Source organism: Neofelis nebulosa, chromosome 7 (assembly GCF_028018385.1).
Source record: "Neofelis nebulosa isolate mNeoNeb1 chromosome 7, mNeoNeb1.pri, whole genome shotgun sequence".
NCBI lineage: Eukaryota > Metazoa > Chordata > Mammalia > Carnivora > Felidae > Neofelis > Neofelis nebulosa.
The window spans coordinates 2,074,206-2,092,329 of NC_080788.1; the positions used below are offsets into that span (position 1 = coordinate 2,074,206).

Consider the following 18,124-nt stretch of genomic DNA (forward strand, 5'->3'; position numbering starts at 1 on the left):
CGACGCGGGGCTCGAACTCACGAACTTCGAGATCATAACCTGAGCTGAAGCCAGACGTTCAACCGACTGAGCCACCCAGGAGTGCCTAGAATTTTCCTCTTTAGAGGAAGAGACAAAGACATGAGATATATATAAAAAAAAATTTTTTTTAACATTTATTTATTGTTGAGAGAGAAAGAGAGAGTGTGAGTGGGGGAGGGGCAGAGAGAGAGAGAGAGAGAGAGGGAGATCCAGAATCCGAAGCAGGCTGCAGGCTCCAAGCTGTCAGCACAGAGCCCGACATGGGGCTCGAACCCACCGACCACGAGATCGTGACCTGAGCCAAAGTCGGGCGTTCAGCCGACTGAGCCACCCAGGCGCCCCTTTGAACATTTCAGACCCGCTGTACCGATGACACAGAGGCATCTGTGACATTAACTCCCCGTGGGTTGTTCCCAGTCTCTGCCTCTCCTGCCCCTGTCCCTGTCTGTGTCAAGACCACCTCAGTGCGGATCCCTCCTTGCAGGTGACCAGCTCTCCCGTGTGCATGGACATGAGCGGGGTGTCGGTGCCCACGGAGTTCTTATCCCGACACAGCTCTGATGGGGTCATCACGTTCGTGGACCCCCGGTGCATCAGCGTGGTTGGCTACCAACCCCAGGTACGTAGCTTGGGGCCCGTGGCGGGTGGCTAGAGATTCACCTTTACTTGAAAAGCCCTTCTGTCCTTTGTTCGAGATTCAGCAGGACGACGGTGTAGGGAACACGGCATAGAAATCCATATTCCTGCCGAGAGAGAGGGATGTCCTTCCAAAGCAAGGAAGGCGTTGCACACGGCTGGCTGCACGGCTTAAAATTAACCCTTCGCTTCTGGCTCTCGCCATCCCGTCCGTCTGGCTGAGTTTTCACAAACCAGAGTCAAGATGCTCTAGGGAAAAGGGGCTCTCGGGTCCGTTAACTTGGATGATCACGAAACAGGACATCTCCTTCTTGGGAACTTAACAAAAACATATTCTCAGTGTCAGGACTGAGAAGCCTTGAGGAAAGACGTTCACCTAATTTTGCCTAATCCCTTGTTACTGAAATGTATTCGGGACCTTTTGTTACAGGAGCATATTGTCCGATCTTTGTCCCAGACCGTTTTTAAGAAATATCAGCGTCATGAGAGACACAGAAAGGCAGGAGAAGTTATTCTAGATTAAGAGAACCCAAATACAAAACGTCACAGTCTGCAGTGGGAGAGCCTTCCGTGGGGCCCCAGGCTGGAGACACGTAGCCAGAAAGACGTCTGGGAGATAACTGAAGAAATATTAATATGTGTGGAGTATCAGTGGGGTTTTTAGGTGTCCTATGGAATATTCATTTTTTTGTCAGATGCCATTTTTTGAGATACATACTTTAGGACAGGTGTCATTCTGTCTGCTGCTTCCAGATGATTTAATAAGAACTTTTTCAGGGTGTGTGTGTACGTATGAAAGATGTTTCGCTTCACGTATTTTCATATTTCTCATTCGTGTATTTATGTTTCCATACGTGCAAGAGAAAGTGAAAACCGCAGACGTGACAATCTAGGTAAAGGACTTTTCTATAGATTTTAATGTCTCCCGAAAGAAAAAGCATTTAAAAGAAGAAAGAAGAAGACCTCTGTTCTAGGAACGAAATTTGGGATACGCTGGCGTGGGTCTTTCGCTTACCTGTGATTTTAGAGCCACAAACCAAATTGAAATACTGGAACCATTCGGACCAACCTCCATCTCTAGATTCTTGCAAACTTGAGGTTCTTGGGTGGAATCCAGGGAGGAAATTAACTGGTCCCCAAATTCCCCATAACCTCGGACAGCAGCATGTGCCTAGCCAGACCCGTGCACCCGCCGGCACCTTCCAGGAGCATCTAGATGCTTCTTGGCACGCAGAGCGGACTTCCTCCCCCCTGCCAGCTCCCGCTGAGGCCACTTGCTGGTTCGGGTTCCCATCAGTGGATTAGCTTCCATCCTTTGCCGCCTACGACACGTCCCACGTCCAGCTGGACCACTTTCCCACAACACACAGGAGCTGCCTTGTGACGGCTCATCTTCCACTGGCTGGTTTTGCGGCAAAACACGCTTTGGTCTCGGGTTAGTGCTGGGTCCTTTGGATACAAGGCAGACGGTGAAGGTAGACGGTAAACAGCCTTCACAAGTGCACTTATCTCACACTCCAGCACGCGTGCCACGAGAGAGTGCCGCTGTCCACACCAGAACGCTTCCCGTTTCCGTAGGCAGCACATCCGTCCTTGCCCTGCCATTTGCTTTCTTTTCATGCTTTTTTTAAACATTTATTTTTGAGAGAGAGAGAGACAGAGCACGAGCAGGGGAGGGGCAGAGAGAGAGGGAGGCACAGAATCGGAAGCAGGCTCCAGGCTCTGAGCCGTCCGCACACAGCCCAACAAGGGACTCGAACCCACGAACCTCGAGATCGTGACCTGAGCCGAAGTCGGACGCTCCACCGACTGAGCCACGCAGACGCCCCTCAAGTTTTTAAAACATTTTTAAATGTTTTAAAGTGTGTTTATTACAGTTTGCCTCTCCAAGGCGAACCAGTAACATCGCACTGGGGCTGCTGACGGAGGGCCTGAGCCAGATGCGGAAGGGGTGCCGAGCGAGCAGAGGGACAGAGGTGGGCACGGGGGGGGACCCCCCCGCGTCCACTGTTCCCCTTATGACGCGGTGAGCGGAGGGACAGGGCGGAAGGGCATGCAGACGGATGCTTCTGCAGTCGTGCGTCAGTCGTGGGGGGCGGGGGTTCTTCACGCTTGTCTCTTTATTCAGGATCTCCTCGGAAAGGACATTTTGGAATTCTGCCACTCGGAGGATCAGAGCCACCTGCGCGAGAGCTTCCAGCAGGTACCGCCGTGGCCCGGGTACCCGTTCGTCCCCGCACCTGCCGGGCAGGTCCAGTGGGGAGGGCGGACCCAGCCGGGAGCCGTGACTGGCAGAAGGGCAGAGGACAGAGAGGCTAATAATGTGCAGGGAGGCGGGGGGCCGGGGTGGAGGCTGCCGAGGCCACGGGAGGCGTTCAGGCCCCCACCCCCGCCCGAGTCCCCGACGAGAGTGCACGCGGGGCAGCATATTCGAGATGGTCTTGGCGGCCGGGGTGCAAGGAAGGCAAATGTGGGGGCACCTGCCTGGAGGGGTGCCCTGGGAGCTGGACGTCCAGGTGAGGGGTGCCGGGTGGGGAGGGGCCTCAGGACACCCCTGAAGGCCTGCTGACGCCCCGGGAGGGGCAGGGCGGGGGAGACAGACTCAGGATGCTCTGGGAGCCTGGGAGGAAGGCGCCCCCTCGCGGGCCCGCCGTCCGCTGCCTGGGGCTGAGCACCTGCTCCGGTGGGGCCCGGGCTCCGCGGGAGACCTGCGCCCTCAACTTGCTGGCCGCTTCTGCACAGTCGCGGGCACATCTGGGGACAGGAGAGGGCCACTCGGGAGCAGGGGCTCCTGAGACCACAGGGTGGATGCATGGGAGCCAGGTGTCCCAGCGCTCAGCCGTGGCGGCCGGGAAGAGGTTCCTCCTCCCAGGCTGCGGGTGTCCCAGCCAAGGAAGGGAAACCGCAGGTTTTCCAGGATGAGGGCCTTTGAGTTCCTTCTTTAGGGGGAATGGCCGCTCGCCGCGTCCACAGCCAAAACACCGCTCCATTCACGCCCCGTGTCGCCGTCGGGCAGGTCTCGGCTCCCCACCCCCCCCCCCCCCCCCACTCCTCGCAAACACCGCCGAATCCTGCTTCTCCAAGAGCTGGGCCCTTGCCTGCCTTCCCTCTTGCTGTCCCCGCAGCGTCTCCCCAGCGACTTTGTCCAGGTGACAGCACCGACTGTGGGCGCCCAGGCACCTCGCACGCCCCTGCACCGCGCCCACAGCCCTCGGGCTCTCCGAGCCCGCCCCCCTGCACCGCCGTGGCCCCGCCTGCATAGGCCAGGAGCCCAGACAGCGTCCTCCCTGCTCTGGCTTTGCTGCCACACCCAGCACTCACGTCCTGTTCCCCCCGGGACGTGTGCACAGCCGTCCCCTCTCCCTCCGCTCCTTCCTGCCCGCCTCGACCAGCACCCCCCTCCCCACCCGCTCTCACTCTCTCCATTGCGGCCGCAGCCTTGCCGGTCTCCCTGCTCTACTCCCGCCCGCTCCACACCGCTGAAGACACAAATCAGGCTTTGCCGTGGCCTTCCAGCACAGCCAGAATCAGATCCGAGCTCCGTGCCACGGTCGCAGGCTCAGTGTGACCCTCGCCCCACGTGTCTTATCCTCACGGGCTCACGCCACGTGGTCACACGGGTCTTCGGGTGCTGTTCCCCACCTCAGGGCCTTTGCACATGCTCCCTCCGACTAGAATGCTGTTCCCGCACTCTTCCCAGGACCGAGGTCTTCTTACTGATTAGGCTTTAACTCCTGTCCTCTCAGAGGTGTGGTCAACGGCCACCATGCCACCCAAGAAAGCCCCCACCCTCCTTCTCTGCCCTCATTTTTCCTCCACAACAGCTGATCCAGTTGGTAATTGTTTTATCTATTTGTCCCCTGATTGCCTTCCCCCCATTCCCTCTCTGAAACATAAGCTTCCTGTGGTCGGGCTCCACGTCTGTGCGTGTCACCATCACGTCCACCACAGAGGTGGAGCTTCCTCCTGGGTGGGTGGCTCTTGATAAAGTCTGAATGGACCGCGACCCATGGCAAGTGACTTTCATTCCGGGAACACGTGAGAGGAGAGGCTGAAGCGTGTTGCCCGAGTCGTCCTCATGAGACGTGTTCGCCGAATCCGTGGAGATCATTCTACACCTCGCGCTGGGTCTGCTTCCCTTTTCCGGGTCTGTGGCCACAGAGCCTCCCTGCCCGGTTAGTGACAGAGCCCTTGTCGCACACGATCTAAGGTAATCGTCAGCCCACGGGGTGTGTAGGCAGCCCCACTTTTCAGGGCGGACACCAGGACTCAGAGAGCTTTGGCCGCTGGCCCCAAGCCACACAGCACGGCGCTAACCGGGGGGTGAGGCCGCCGTTGCCAGCCCGTCCTGCCTGTCGCCACACCGCACCCAGGCCTCTCCGTCCGACAGCAGGCTGACATGACCCCGCGGATGCTGCCGGAAGCCGGTGGTTTGGGGGCGGAAACAGGAGGAACGTTAACACCCGACCCCGCGCGGCACCTGCTTACGGACCCCTCGCCCCGGGAGCGACCAGCTCACCCTGCGGGCAGGAGGCGAAGCCCGAGCCACACCTGAGGGCCGGCGGCCCTGCGGTCACCGCTCGGCAGGCCACAGCCGGGCGGCCACTGGGACGTCCTGGAGCGCTGGCCTCGGCCCCTCGAATGTGTTCTTTGGGCTGTGGCCACTGGCGGCCGGGCTGGGGGACAGATGTTGATCAAAGGAAGCGGCTGGTTTTTCCAGAAGCGCAGAGGGGGCTGTGGCGGCCCACGGTCCGCCCTGGAACTCTGGATTTAAACCCAAGTGTGTGAGCGGCCCGGACGTGAGACCTCAGGGGGCCGCCAGGTTCCTGAGCGGTTTGGGTTTGGGGGGGGCCCGACGCAGGGGCCCCCAAGCTGCGTCTGCCCTTGGCTCTGCTCTCGGACCCTCGCCGGGTTACAGGTCCCCCAGAGGTCAGGCGGAAGTGTGGGACCCCGAGAGACCCGGGGCCAGGACCCTGGCCCCCTCTGCTGTCTGCTTGCTCGCCGTGCACGGTGGAGCACCGAGTGTGGGGTGGTGGGGCTGTGGCCGGCCTGCATGGTCCGTGCGAGCCTGGCAGCCGGACTCAGCGTGCATGTCGATGCTGTACGTCCAGGACACCAGCCCTGTCTCCGTCCAGGAACCCTCCGCGGACCCCACGGCGTCCTGGCGACCCCGTGCCTCCTGAGCCTACGGTTTTGAGACGCGACTCGGCCTGCTGGGTCTGGTTACCGCCGCTGACGTACCTGTCCTGGGACAGGGGCTCTGCCTCGGCCTCAGAGGGTCATGAAGACACAGCGGGCGGTGGGGGCCGGGGGATCCGGGACCCTCTCCTGCCTCCGCGCTGCTCCGTCAGGCCCTGGCGGGATGTTTAACTCCTTTGGGGCTCACTGTCCAGATCCACGCGGTGCTGTCGTGAGGGCCACGCGAGGTGGCTGGTGTCACAGGCCGAGCCAGGAACTTGGCCCCGGGGAGGGCGGGGGCTGCCGGCGCCCTCCCTCCGCTCCTTCTCCGGCTTTGCACCCGGGCGGTGCCTTGGCTGGTGTTTGTTCCGTGGAGCTAAAACCTCTCCCCCCCATCTCGAGCATTCAGTTAGGAGACGCACAGCAGCTGCCTCAGGGAGCCACGACCCGGGGCTCAACACGTAGGAGGTGGCTGCCCTCTTCCCTGCGTTCTGTGCAGATTCAGAGAGTCTCCCACGGGACCCCCTCAGCGTGCCGGCCTCCGGGGCACGTGGCCTTGACCTGTGGTCCTGTGGGGAAAGAGCCAGCTTCCTGCTGGGACCTGCTGACGGGCAGTGACCCCTGAGGGTCGGGGTCTTGCCTGACCCCGCGTCCGCCTCCTCGAGCTCGGTGCCAGGAAGGGTCACCGCCCCCCTGGACATTGGTCTGGTTTCTGGATCACTCAGGGTTTCCCACCAGGGCGTCCAGCCTTCTCAGGTTTCATTCGTCTGGGTTCCCCAGGGGTGGTCGCTCAGGCGCATCAGCCCAGGGCGTGGGGACAACAGACCCATCAAGGAAGTTCAGATGATGTGCCGGCTCTGTGCGAGGGCAGGGCTGGGGTGGGGGGGGGGTGGGGGGGGACTCAGGTCACCAAGAGGTCCCTGTCCCCAGGCTGTGCACAGACATCCAACCAGGAATAAAGTACAAGTGAGGGCAGTTAAGGAAGAGGGGCCGGGCCCTCTGCGACCCTGGGACCAGGTCCCCGTTCTCATCTCTGATCACACTCTGGTCTCGTGGTCAAGCCAGCCCGGCTTCCCCGGGTCCAGAGCCTTCTCTGTCCCGACCAGCCCCAGGATCTGGGGACACAGGCCTGCGGAGAGGCATGCCTGTCCGCCTGGCTTTGTTCCTGGGCTTTCTCCTGTTTATGCCGTTGCCGTGGGAGCTGGTAGCAAGGGCCGTGTGAGCACGCTCACAGCCCTGTGTCTCTGCTTGTGCACACATTGTGCATGTACACGGAGCACAGGAGCGGGCACTCGTGGTTTGGCAGTAAGAGCTTGCTTCCCGGCCGAGCTTTTCCCCCAGAGTCGTCTGATCTCCGGCAGCTTACTTAACTTGTCCGAGACTCGGTATTAAAGCCCTACCCAGAGTGAGACCCACCTTACCAGCCTCCTGTGAGGACGTGCATTTGGAGGTAGTTTGGAAGCCGTGCCGCAGCGTAAAAGCAGTAACAGGTCCGCGCGCGCACAGATAACGCACATGAATTTATCGTTTCGTTACACTTCCTCCCGGAGGGTATACCTGACCCGATTAGCAGCGTTAAACGGAGCTTAAGGATTTTTGTCATGCGAGGTGGGAAGCAATAAATCCACTGCTACGATGTAACTCTACACCCGAGTGAGATCATTTCTTGGGGGGGGTGGGGCAGGGACGGGGTACCAGTTGCAAACCCAGAGTACCCTAGCAGCCCAGGCGAAAAGGGAAACACTTGGCTCATAGAGTTTTATGGCCCGATTTGGAAGAGCTGAGAAGTCCTGGTAGAAAACAGGTGTTTCAGAGAACGTGACAGAGGACAGTGCCTGCTTCAGGGGGAGAGGCCCCCTCGGCCCAGCCTTGCTCTCTGGCCGTCCCCTCGGGCTGTCTTTGCCGCGGCGCCCCGTTCTGAGCCCTGCCTCCCCCTGACTTCCTTCCTCCTCCGAATGTTTCCTCAGGTGGTCAAACTGAAGGGCCAGGTGCTGTCGGTCATGTACCGGCTCCGCACCAAGAACCGGGAGTGGCTGTTGATCCGAACCAGCAGCTTCACGTTCCAGAACCCCTACTCCGACGAGATAGAGTACGTCATCTGCACCAACACCAACGTCAAGTACGTGCTCGCCACGCCCCAGCCCTGCTGGGTCCGGGTGCCCTGCCCGAGTCGAGGGCTGGTGACCTTACCCCGGGCCCTTTCCCCCCCATAGGCTCCCCGCCCCTGCAGCGGGCGGTCGGTCCCTGTGGGCCCCTCACTGCGTCCTCTGCCACCGCCATGCTTCCGTCCCCCTTCCCTCCAAGGCCGAGGGACGTTCCCTGCTCCTGGCAGCCCTGCTTCTCGGCCTCAATTCCGGTGCCCTGCTCCCCAGGCCTCCCTGGTTCCCTGCCTGGTGCGCCGGCCGCCTGTGCCTGGTTTCCGGGCCCTTCTGAAGCCGGGTAGGGGGAGCGAGGCTAAGGCCCTGGCAGCTCCAGGGCCCCGGGGCAGGGGGCTGGGGGTGGCGCTGCAGGGAGACACGGTTTCCCTGGACATGTCCCTCCTGCTCAAGGCTCCGCAGTCCCCGGACCACCCCCGGCTTCACCCTGTACCCCACGCGCCTTGGCACGCACACCTGGGCCCCGGTCTGGACACCCGGCTTCCTGTACCTCGAGTTGGGTGTCACGTTACTTCACAGCCCTCGCTTTCCCGTCTGTGCAATGGGGCGATAATGCCTCTCCCCTGGGTTGCTGCGGGGAGTGAGTGGGGCCGGGCTCCCGGCCGGGACCAGGTCATGCCTCCTCCCTGTTATTCTCGAGGAAATGCAAGGTCAAAGAAGCAGCGTGAACAAAGGCCAGGGCGGTCCCAGCGTCTGCGGGCACTACAGCAGGGGAGCGGGGTGAGCTGGCAGGGGGGGAGCAGTCCCTGAGTGCCCGCGCTGGCCAGTGGCACCCCTGTCCCATTTTCCCCGGCTCCGCACTGAGCTGGTGGGGTCTGCTCCCCGCTCCAGCTCCCGACGGCCGTCCCGGTGATGCCGCCCCCAGGCAGTGGCCGTGGCCTCCTGGCTCCCTCGCTCAGTGCTCTGGCCCCTTGTGTCCCCTGCCGGCTCCCTGGATTGGGGCGTTCCCCTCGGAGACCCCTTGGGGCGTCCTTCCAGGGAAGCCCCACCCTGTGCCTGTGCCTCAGCCCACAAGGCACGGAGCCGGCCGGGCCGGGCCACCTGCTCGAGGTCCCTCCGGGCGGCTGACCTGGGTTTCCACGTGGCCCCCGCCCGGCACGTCTGTCAGGTGACCTCGGGTCCCACGTGCAGCCGGCGTGTGTGAAGCAGGCAGGCGGGACAGCGAGCCGGAGCGGGCCCGGTCGGTGGGGTGGGGTCGGCCTCAGTTGCCGCAGACGGTGTTGGGGCCGCGGGATCCCCTCTGCCACCTGCCCGCCGTCCGCTCTGGGGCCCTGGCGTGAGCCATCCTGCTGGCTCCTCCCGGCTGCTTCCTGCCTGGCGGTGAACCGAGAAGCAGGGCCCGTGCACGAACCTCCTCCCGTTGGAGGGACCGAGGGGCTCAGCGTCCCCTCCTCTCCTCCCGCTCCTTCCCCCTCCGGGGCCCTCCCAGCGCATCCTCTGTCTCCCGTGGGCCACACTCCTTGTCCACCCCTGCCACGGGCTCTTCCTGAGACTCTCGGACGGGCACCCGCTTCCTGAACATTGAAGACCCCGGGCTTTCTGGTCTTCCAGAAATTTCTCTGCCCAGCTCTCTGTCGGGAGCCCCCCTTGGCCGTCCATGCCGTCATAACCCCTCGCAACCTGGCATTTGCTCCCACTTCTGTCTGGCTTTCTCTGCAGCCACAGGGACGGGGGGGGGGGGGGGGGGGACGGGAGGGGGGACTGGTGTCAGCAACTCGCTCTCAATGCCCTCTGTCCCCGGGCCGAGTGACCTCCTGCTCTCTGTCCCCGGGCCGTGTGGCCTCCTGCCCTCTGTCCCCGGGCCGTGTGGCCTCCTGCTCTCTGACACCAGGCCGTGTGACCTCCTGCTCTCTGTCCCCGGGCCGTGTGACCTCCTGCTCTCTGTCCCCGGGCCTTGTGGCCTCCTGCTCTCTGACACCAGGCCGTGTGACCTCCTGCTCTCTGTCCCCGGGCCGAGTGACCTCCTGCACTCTGTCCCTGGGCCTTGTGGCCTCCTGCTCTCTGACACCAGGCCGTGTGACCTCCTGCTCTCTGTCCCCGGGCCGTGTGACCTCCTGCTCTCTGTCCCCGGGCCATGTGGCCTCCTGCTCTCTGTCCCCGGGCCGAGTGACCTCCTGCACTCTGTCCCCGGGCCATGTGGCCTCCTGCTCTCTGTCCCCGGGCCGAGTGACCTCCTGCACTCTGTCCCCGGGCCATGTGGCCTCCTGCTCTCTGTCCCCGGGCCAAGTGACCTCCTGCTCTCTGTCCCCAGGCCGTGTGACCTCCTGCCTCTGTCCCCTGGCCGTGTGACCTCCTGCTCTCTGTCCCCGGGCCGTGTGGCCTCCTGCTCTCTGACCCCGGGCCGTGTGGCCTCCTGCCTTCTGTCCCCAGGCCGAGTGACCTCCTGCCCTCTGTCCCCGGGCCGTGTGGCCTCCTGCTCTCTGACCCCAGGCCGTGTGGCCTCCTGCCTTCTGTCCCCAGGCCGTGTGACCTCCTGCTCTCTGCCCCAGGCCGTGTGGCCTACTGTTCTCTGTCCCCGGGCCGAGTGACCTCCTGCCCTCTGTCCCCAGGCCATGTGACCTACTGTTCTCTGTCCCAAGGCCATGTGACCTCCTGCCCTCTGTTCCCAGGCCGTGTGGCCTACTGTTCTCTGTCCCCAGGCCGAGTGACCTCTTGCTCTCTGTCCCCGGGCCAAGTGACCTCCTGCTCTCTGTCCCCGGGCCATGTGACCTCCTGTTCTCTGTCCCCAGGCCAAGTGACCTCCTGCTCTGTGTCCCCGGGCCGAGTGACCTCCTGTTCTCTGTCCCCAGGACGTGTGACCTCCTGCTCTCTGACCCCAGGCCGTGTGGCCTCCTGCCTTCTGTCCCCAGGCCGAGTGACCTCCTGCCCTCTGTCCCCAGGCCATGTGACCTACTGTTCTCTCTCCCCGGGCCATGTGACCTCCTGCCCTCTGTCCCCAGGCCGTGTGGCCTCCTGCTCTCTGCCCCAGGCCGTGTGGCCTCCTGCCCTCTGTCCCCGGGCCGAGTGACCTCCTGCTCTCTGACCCCAGGCCATGTGGCCTCCTGCCCTCTGTCCCCAGGCCGTGTGACCTCCTGCTCTCTGTCCCCGGGCCGAGTGACCTCCTGCTCTCTTTTCCCGTGCCGTGTGGCCTCCTGCTCTCTGTCCCTGGGCCAAGTGACCTCCTGCTCTCTGTCCCCGGGCCGTGTGGCCTCCTGCTCTCTGCCCCAGGCCGTGTGGCCTCCTGCCCTCTGTCCCCGGGCCGTGTGACCTCCTGCTCTCTGCCCCAGGCCGTGTGGCCTCCTGCCCTCTGTCCCCGGGCCGTGTGACCTCCTGCTCTCTGTCCCTGGGCCAAGTGACCTCCTGCTCTCTGTCCCCGGGCCGTGTGGCCTCCTGCTCTCTGCCCCAGGCCGTGTGGCCTCCTGCCCTCTGTCCCCAGGCCGTGTGGCCTCCTGCTCTCTGCCCCCGGGCCGAGTGACCTCCTGCTCTCTGACCCCAGGCCATGTGGCCTCCTGCCCTCTGTCCCCAGGCCGTGTGACCTACTGTTCTCTGTCCCCGGGCCGAGTGACCTCCTGCTCTCTGACCCCGGGCCGAGTGACCTCCTGCTCTCTGACCCCAGGCCATGTGGCCTCCTGCCCTCTGTCCCCAGGCCGTGTGACCTACTGTTCTCTGTCCCCGGGCCGAGTGACCTCCTGCTCTCTTTTCCCGTGCCGTGTGACCTCCTGCTCTCTGTCCCCAGGCCGTGTGGCCTCCTGCTCTCTGCCCCCGGGCCGAGTGACCTCCTGCTCTCTGACCCCAGGCCATGTGGCCTCCTGCCCTCTGTCCCCGGGCCGTGTGACCTACTGTTCTCTGTCCCCGGGCCGAGTGACCTCCTGCTCTCTGACCCCGGGCCGAGTGACCTCCTGCTCTCTGACCCCAGGCCATGTGGCCTCCTGCCCTCTGTCCCCAGGCCGTGTGACCTACTGTTCTCTGTCCCCGGGCCGAGTGACCTCCTGCTCTCTTTTCCCGTGCCGTGTGACCTCCTGCTCTCTGTCCCTGGGCCAAGTGACCTCCTGCTCTCTGTCCCCGGGCCGTGTGGCCTCCTGCTCTCTGCCCCAGGCCGTGTGGCCTCCTGCCCTCTGTCCCCGGGCCGTGTGACCTCCTGCTCTCTGCCCCAGGCCGTGTGGCCTCCTGCCCTCTGTCCCCGGGCCGTGTGACCTCCTGCTCTCTGTCCCTGGGCCAAGTGACCTCCTGCTCTCTGTCCCCGGGCCGTGTGGCCTCCTGCTCTCTGCCCCAGGCCGTGTGGCCTCCTGCCCTCTGTCCCCGGGCCGTGTGACCTCCTGCTCTCTGTCCCCGGGCCGAGTGACCTCCTGCTCTCTGACCCCAGGCCATGTGGCCTCCTGCCCTCTGTCCCCAGGCCGTGTGACCTACTGTTCTCTGTCCCCTGGCCGAGTGACCTCCTGCTCTCTTTTCCCGTGCCGTGTGACCTCCTGCTCTCTGTCCCCGGGCCAAGTGACCTGCTCTCTGTCCCCGGGCCATGTGACCTCCTGCTCTCTGTCCCCGGGCCATGTGACCTCCTGCTCTCTGTCCCCGGGCCGTGTGGCCTCCTGCTCTCTGTCCCCGGGCCGAGTGACCTCCTGCACTCTGTCCCCGGGCCGAGTGACCTCCTGCTCTCTGTCCCCGGGCCGTGTGACCTCCTCTGTGTCCCTGGGCCGTGTGGCCTCCTGCTTGCAAACGGGAGTCGATCTGTGCTGCAGAAACAGCACGCTCCCTCATTCTCTCCCGTATCTGAGACGGTCTAGTTGCAATAGGGTAAATTTGGTCACGTTGAGGGCTTTTGACTCCCTCCCTCCCCCGCAGAGGTGTGATCTCTGGGTCTGAGTCCGGCTGCCCCGACACAACAGGACGCACGTCCCTGCGGGGTGCGGCCCCACGTGTTGCTCTTGACAGCCCTTTGGGGGCAGAGGGGAGGAGACCGCCGGTGGGAGGAGCTGACAGCCAAGCGGACAGAGCGGCCCTCCCTGGGCAGGGAGCAGCAGAGGGCAGTGACGACCGCCAGCCCTCCGGCCCTCCCCGCGTTCCTGCCTCTGGCTGGACTCAGCCAGCGGCAGCAGACTCCGCGGAAAGGTCCTTAACCGCCCTGTGTCCCCGGGGCAGGAGTGGGGGCTGGAGTGGGGAGCGAGAGCAAGGGGCCGACCTCGCCTCTGCAGAGCTTAGGGCCCCGGCCTGGGGCTCGTCCTGCGTCCCGCCCTCCCGTGCACCTGCTGCAGACAGCCTGGTGGAGAAGAGGGCCCCACAGCGTCTCTCCTGGGACTCATGTCCTCCCTCCCTGCCTCTTCCCCTGTGCCCTGATGAGGCCCCCGCCCCGTCTCAGGGGACGTCCCTCCTCTTTGCCGAGCAGCTCCCCCTGCCTTCTGTCCCGCCCCGAGGAGCCCTCTCCGTAGAACACGCCCCTGCTTCTGGACGGAGGCAGCCACGGACCCCGTGAGGGGCATTCGGAGTCCTTCCCCACGGGCATGCAGACGGCACTCCGCCCGTGGGGGGCACTGGTAGCCCCACCCGGGTCGGCCGAGCCCGTGGAGCCCCCGTGCCTCCTCACCAGATCCCGGTTCTCCCAGAGGTCCGACGGCCCCCCTCGTGGCTGCTCGCTTGCTCTGTCCGGGGAGTGTCACACGTGGTCGACGGCATCCCGACGTCCCTGGCGCAGGGAGGCCACGCAGGCCTTGAGGCTCTGTGTGCGTCTGTGAAGTGGGGAGACCGCAGGGGCACCGCAGTGCAGGCAGGGAGAGGCCCCGGCTGCCCAGGGGCCTGCAGGGTGCACGCGAATTGGCAGAACCGTAAGACACGAGTAGGGCGACACGGACAGTTAGGGTGTTTCTGCGGATCGTTAGATTGATTCTTTTTCCATGTTCTGAAATAGCAATCGTTTAAAAACCTGATTTTAGTGCTGCTGTGTCCTGGTGTTGTGGGTGCAGCTACAGACTCCGGGGGGGAAATCCCACGTTTTATGGCTCACCTTTCCCCTGGGCTCTCGCAGCCGGGTCTGGAGACCAGCCGCGTGTTCTTTCTTCCTGCGTCCTGTCTCTGACGTCAGCACCCTGGGCTTGCAGACTCCTCTGTCCTCCCGTGGAGAATGTCCACACCGTGACCACCCAGACCCTGTGGGGCTGGCCCCGTCATTCCCCGGATCTAGCACGGAGCCTGGTGTAGACAGTCTAGGACGCTTCCTGGAACGGGGCCGGTCTGGGCTAGCTTCTAAATAGGCTGGTCGCTGGTCCCCCAACGGGGCTCTCTTCTACGTGGTCTTCCCTTGGCGGTTGGGGGGTGGGGACACACGCCCAGGCCCACGTGAAGGGCACGGCTGCAGGTGAGTGGGGTTCAGACGTGCATCTGTCTGGCTGCTGAGAAGAATTCAGTTTGTCCCGTTTCTTGGGCCGCAGGATGGGAACTCAAAATGGGACTTGGAAGGAAGTAGGTCTGGGCTGTTTCGGGGACAGACTTGTTGTGATTGCTTCCCTCCGCGATGGGGCAGGCTGCCTGGAGAAGCGGCGGGTCCCCAGCAGAGAGGGCGCCTGGCGGCTCAGTCGGCTGAGCATCGACGCTTGATTTCGGCTCAGGTCGTGATCCCAGATTCACGGGCTTGAGCCCCGCATCAGGCTCTGCGCTGAGCCCAGAGCCCGCGTGGGATTCTCTCCCCTCCTCCCTCTGCCCCTCCCTTGCTCTCTCTCTCTCTCTCTCTCTCTCTCTCTCTCAAAAAGAGAAAAGGGGGAAACAGAGACCGGCAGTGACCTGTGCCGTCTCCGTCTCGGTGGGGGGCTGTGGACCACACCGCCTCTGCTGACTCTGCCCCCAGGAGCGGAAGTGGTCACTAAGCGGGGGGGAGGGGGGGGCTCTTGGTCAGTGTGACCCAAACAGCCTGCACGTGGACCAAGGCAACCTAGTCGCGCTCCGTCTACACCGCCCGCCAGTCTGGTGGCCCGGCCTGTTTGCCGGGGATGGGCCGACGTTCGCCTCCGTGGACAGGACAGCATGAGCTCCTTGCTCTCAAGCTTCCAGCTGGGGGGCCAGTAGAGGGACTGGTGGGGGGCCGTGGGGCAAGACTTTGGTGACACCCCCCTGCTCTGGGGTGGCAACTGGGCCCTGAGGCCGGGCTCCTGGCGGGCCTCGCCCACCGGGTCCGGTCACCGGCGCCCACAGTGGCCGGCCCAGGCCTTCCTGGACCTCCCAGGTGGGTGTCCCTTACGATGTGAAATAGCCCCTGCCCCAAACCCTCTTTCGTCACCCGCTCCCCAGGGCACGGTCTCTCTTCTGCAGACGCCTGGCGTCTCGGGGCCTCGGCGCGCTCCGCCGTGAAGGGACCACCCACTTGGAGCGGTAGTGGCTCCCTTCGTGAGCCCAGCGTAGGTCGCGGTGAGCGCAGGGCCCCAGGGCGCGCGGAGGGCACCGGCATCCTCCCTGTGGAACTCTGCCGTGGGCATCTCCCCCGCGCCGGAACTTTCTGCGCAAGCCGCCGTGCTAACTGTGTTGTTACCCGCTTCGTAGTCGAAGAATTGATCACCCTCCTGACGAACCAAATTAGGTTCGTCCTAATTTGCACTCACTCTGTTTATTTAAGGCTGAAAGTGTTTCCCTGCTTACTGTGAACGTACACGTGCTGTGCGTGTCACACGTACGTTTGTGCCTGAATTGTCCGTGTCCCTTAGGCTGACTCCTGGGCGTGTGGTTCGGGTCAGCAGTCTAACCATGTTCGCCTGGCGTTCTTGGCCGTGTGTGGACTGGAAAAAGACGCTCTCATCCTGCCCCATCGTTAGGCTCTGAGCTGTGGGGCTCACTGTCCCGGGAACGTAATCCAGTTTCCACCTTCTGAAACTTTGTAAAGCAGCCATTTCCTGTAACGAGTCCTTTTCTGTCCCGAACGGGGCAGTGGGGGGGCCTGCAGAGCACAGAGTGGGGACCGGGGGCATCAGGTCAGGTCCTGGCCGCGAGGCCACCACCCGGGGAAGCCTCTGTGTACTGGGCGTCAGGTCAGTGAGAGAGTGACTGTCAGGGCTGTGAGAGTCCAGTGTGAGGGCTGGAGGGAGGGACATGAGGTCACACACACACACCCCCCCCCCCATCCAGCTTACAGGTTGTCAGGCCAAGGGTTTCTTCTTTCCGTGTTGATCGGAACTTTGCCGTAACTGTTTTCACGTAGTGTCTTCTTACCCTGCGTGACATGAAATCGTTAACCAAAACGCATTTCCTAAATGTTGGCAACCTAAACTTAAAATACAGGGCTTGGAGTCTGATTTGGGGCATTTAAAAATAATCACAAGGGGCACCTGGGACGGTCAGTTGGTCAAGCGTCCGACTCTGGTTGTCAGCTCAGGTCACGATCTCACAGTTTTTGGGTTCCAGTCCCGCGTCAGCCTCTGTGCTGACCCCATGAAGCCTGCGTGGTACTCCCTCCCTCCCTCCCTCCCTCCCTCCCTCCCTCTCTCTCTCTGCCCCTCCCCTGCTCACGCTCTCAAAATAAACTTTAAAAAGTCGTAAACTAAAACAAGTAAAAATTGAAAACCACTTAGAGGCCCGTTGGGTGTCACCTGCCGTCCCTCTGGGTTGGGGGAAGGTTCTAGTTCGGCCCCACGGCCACCACGTCATGACCTCGGCATGACTCTGTTGACCTCTCGTTCCGCAGGCAGCTCCAGCAGCAGCAGGCAGAGTTGGAGGTGCACCAGAGAGATGGGCTGTCGTCATACGACCTGTCGCAGGTGAACTTCCGGAAGGTTCTTTACCAGTTGGAGCTGTCTCCGGGCCAAGGGTCGGGGAGCTAAGTTCAACCCTTAGCTTGACGCCCTCAGCCCAGCAGGTGCTGGTGCTCTGTCCTCCCACCGAGTGCAGAGACTCAGGTCCCACCCTGGGGGTGTCCTGGGACCCTCCTGCAGGGCTGGGCCATGGAGGGTAGAGGACACGTGAGGACTGGGCGGCCGAGTAGGGCCTGAGCTGCCCGTATGGGGAGTGTCCCGGGGCGATTGGGAGCTGCGGGGGCTCTAAGTGAGCCCAAGGACCGGACCAGCAGACGCGGAAGCCGACAGGGGCAGTTCTGAGCCGCGTCACCCGTGCCCTTCCCGGCCGTCTGTCCTGCCCTGCACCGGGTCCCCACTCTGTCCACGCAGCCTCCCTCCCTCCTCCCTTCCCCTCTGTCCCTCCTCTTCCTTCTGCCTTTTCTCCCGCTGCTTCCGACGGCCGTGTAGAGAAATGACAAGGTGTGTTGGGGCTGGGCCTGTCACCCACGTTAGACTTCAAGTCCACGCTTCTGGTGTTTAGGGTGGTTGATTATCGGTTATCTCTCTGTAAGGGATCCGTGCCACTCTGCGGTCCCGGCTCACGCCGCACCTCCCGGTCTCCAGACGAGCCCCCCACCTCAGTAAAACCACACAGCCTGAACTGCCAGCGAGTGGGGGGCGGGGGGGAGGGGACCCGACGGGGCTGCAGACACGTGCTCTGTGTCTCACACTCTGGATGTGGTTGTGTTTTCACGTGCAAACAGGTTCCCGTCCCCAACCTCCCGGCCGGCGTTCACGAGGCGGGGAAGTCCGTGGAGAAGGCCGATGCTATCTTCTCCCAGGAGAGAGACCCCCGGTTTGCTGAGATGTTTGCGGGAATCAGTGCGTGTAAGTTCCCGAACAGCGCTAACGTGCCGAGGGTGTGGGGCGTGTGGCCGCCGTCGGGCCGTCAAGGGGCGGCCATCCCGAGGGAGCGGGTGTGGACGAGCGCCGAGTCCAGGAGTCCGAATGGAACCCCTCGACTTCTGGCCTTGCCTCTCGTTCGCCTGCCGCCTGGGGCCCTGGACCCCTCATCTGCTGAATTCGAGGGTTTGGAATAGACGTGCACACGGATGTCCACGGTTCACCCGGTGGTGGCCAGCGGGGGCCCGCCTGTGTCCGCCTTGCTCCCGGACGGAAGGGTGCCATTCTTGGCTTCCCACCCCCGCCCCCCAGGCAGATTTCCACTAAGATGAGCAGCCTGGAAACATCTCTGTCATTCCAAACTTCAGAAAAAGGATCCCATTTTCTTGTGGTCAAGGACTTCCTGCAGGATTCAGTACAGTTGGGGTCCATCGAGGGGAGAAACCAGCTGACCTACCCAAAGGAAGCATGGGAACGCTAATCGGAAGGGACCCCACAGCGTCCTACGGG

The 18,124-nt window shown here is 63.0% G+C and overlaps 1 protein-coding gene across 10 annotated transcripts in view; it reads left to right on the top strand.

Moving 5' to 3' along the window:
• Nucleotides 1-18,124, top strand: part of ARNT2 (aryl hydrocarbon receptor nuclear translocator 2) — a 145,797-nt gene that overhangs the window by 113,122 nt on the left and 14,551 nt on the right. For all 10 annotated transcript variants that reach the window (XR_009263742.1, XM_058736360.1, XM_058736358.1 and 7 more), the window contains 5 exons: nt 506-640; nt 2,786-2,860; nt 7,803-7,954; nt 16,624-16,696; nt 17,476-17,599. Coding sequence is in view for 9 of the 10 variants with exons in the window: in XM_058736360.1 (XP_058592343.1) it covers nt 506-640; nt 2,786-2,860; nt 7,803-7,954; nt 16,624-16,696; nt 17,476-17,599 (559 nt within the window). In the remaining variant the exon portion in view is untranslated. The remainder of the gene's footprint in view (nt 1-505; nt 641-2,785; nt 2,861-7,802; nt 7,955-16,623; nt 16,697-17,475; nt 17,600-18,124) is intronic.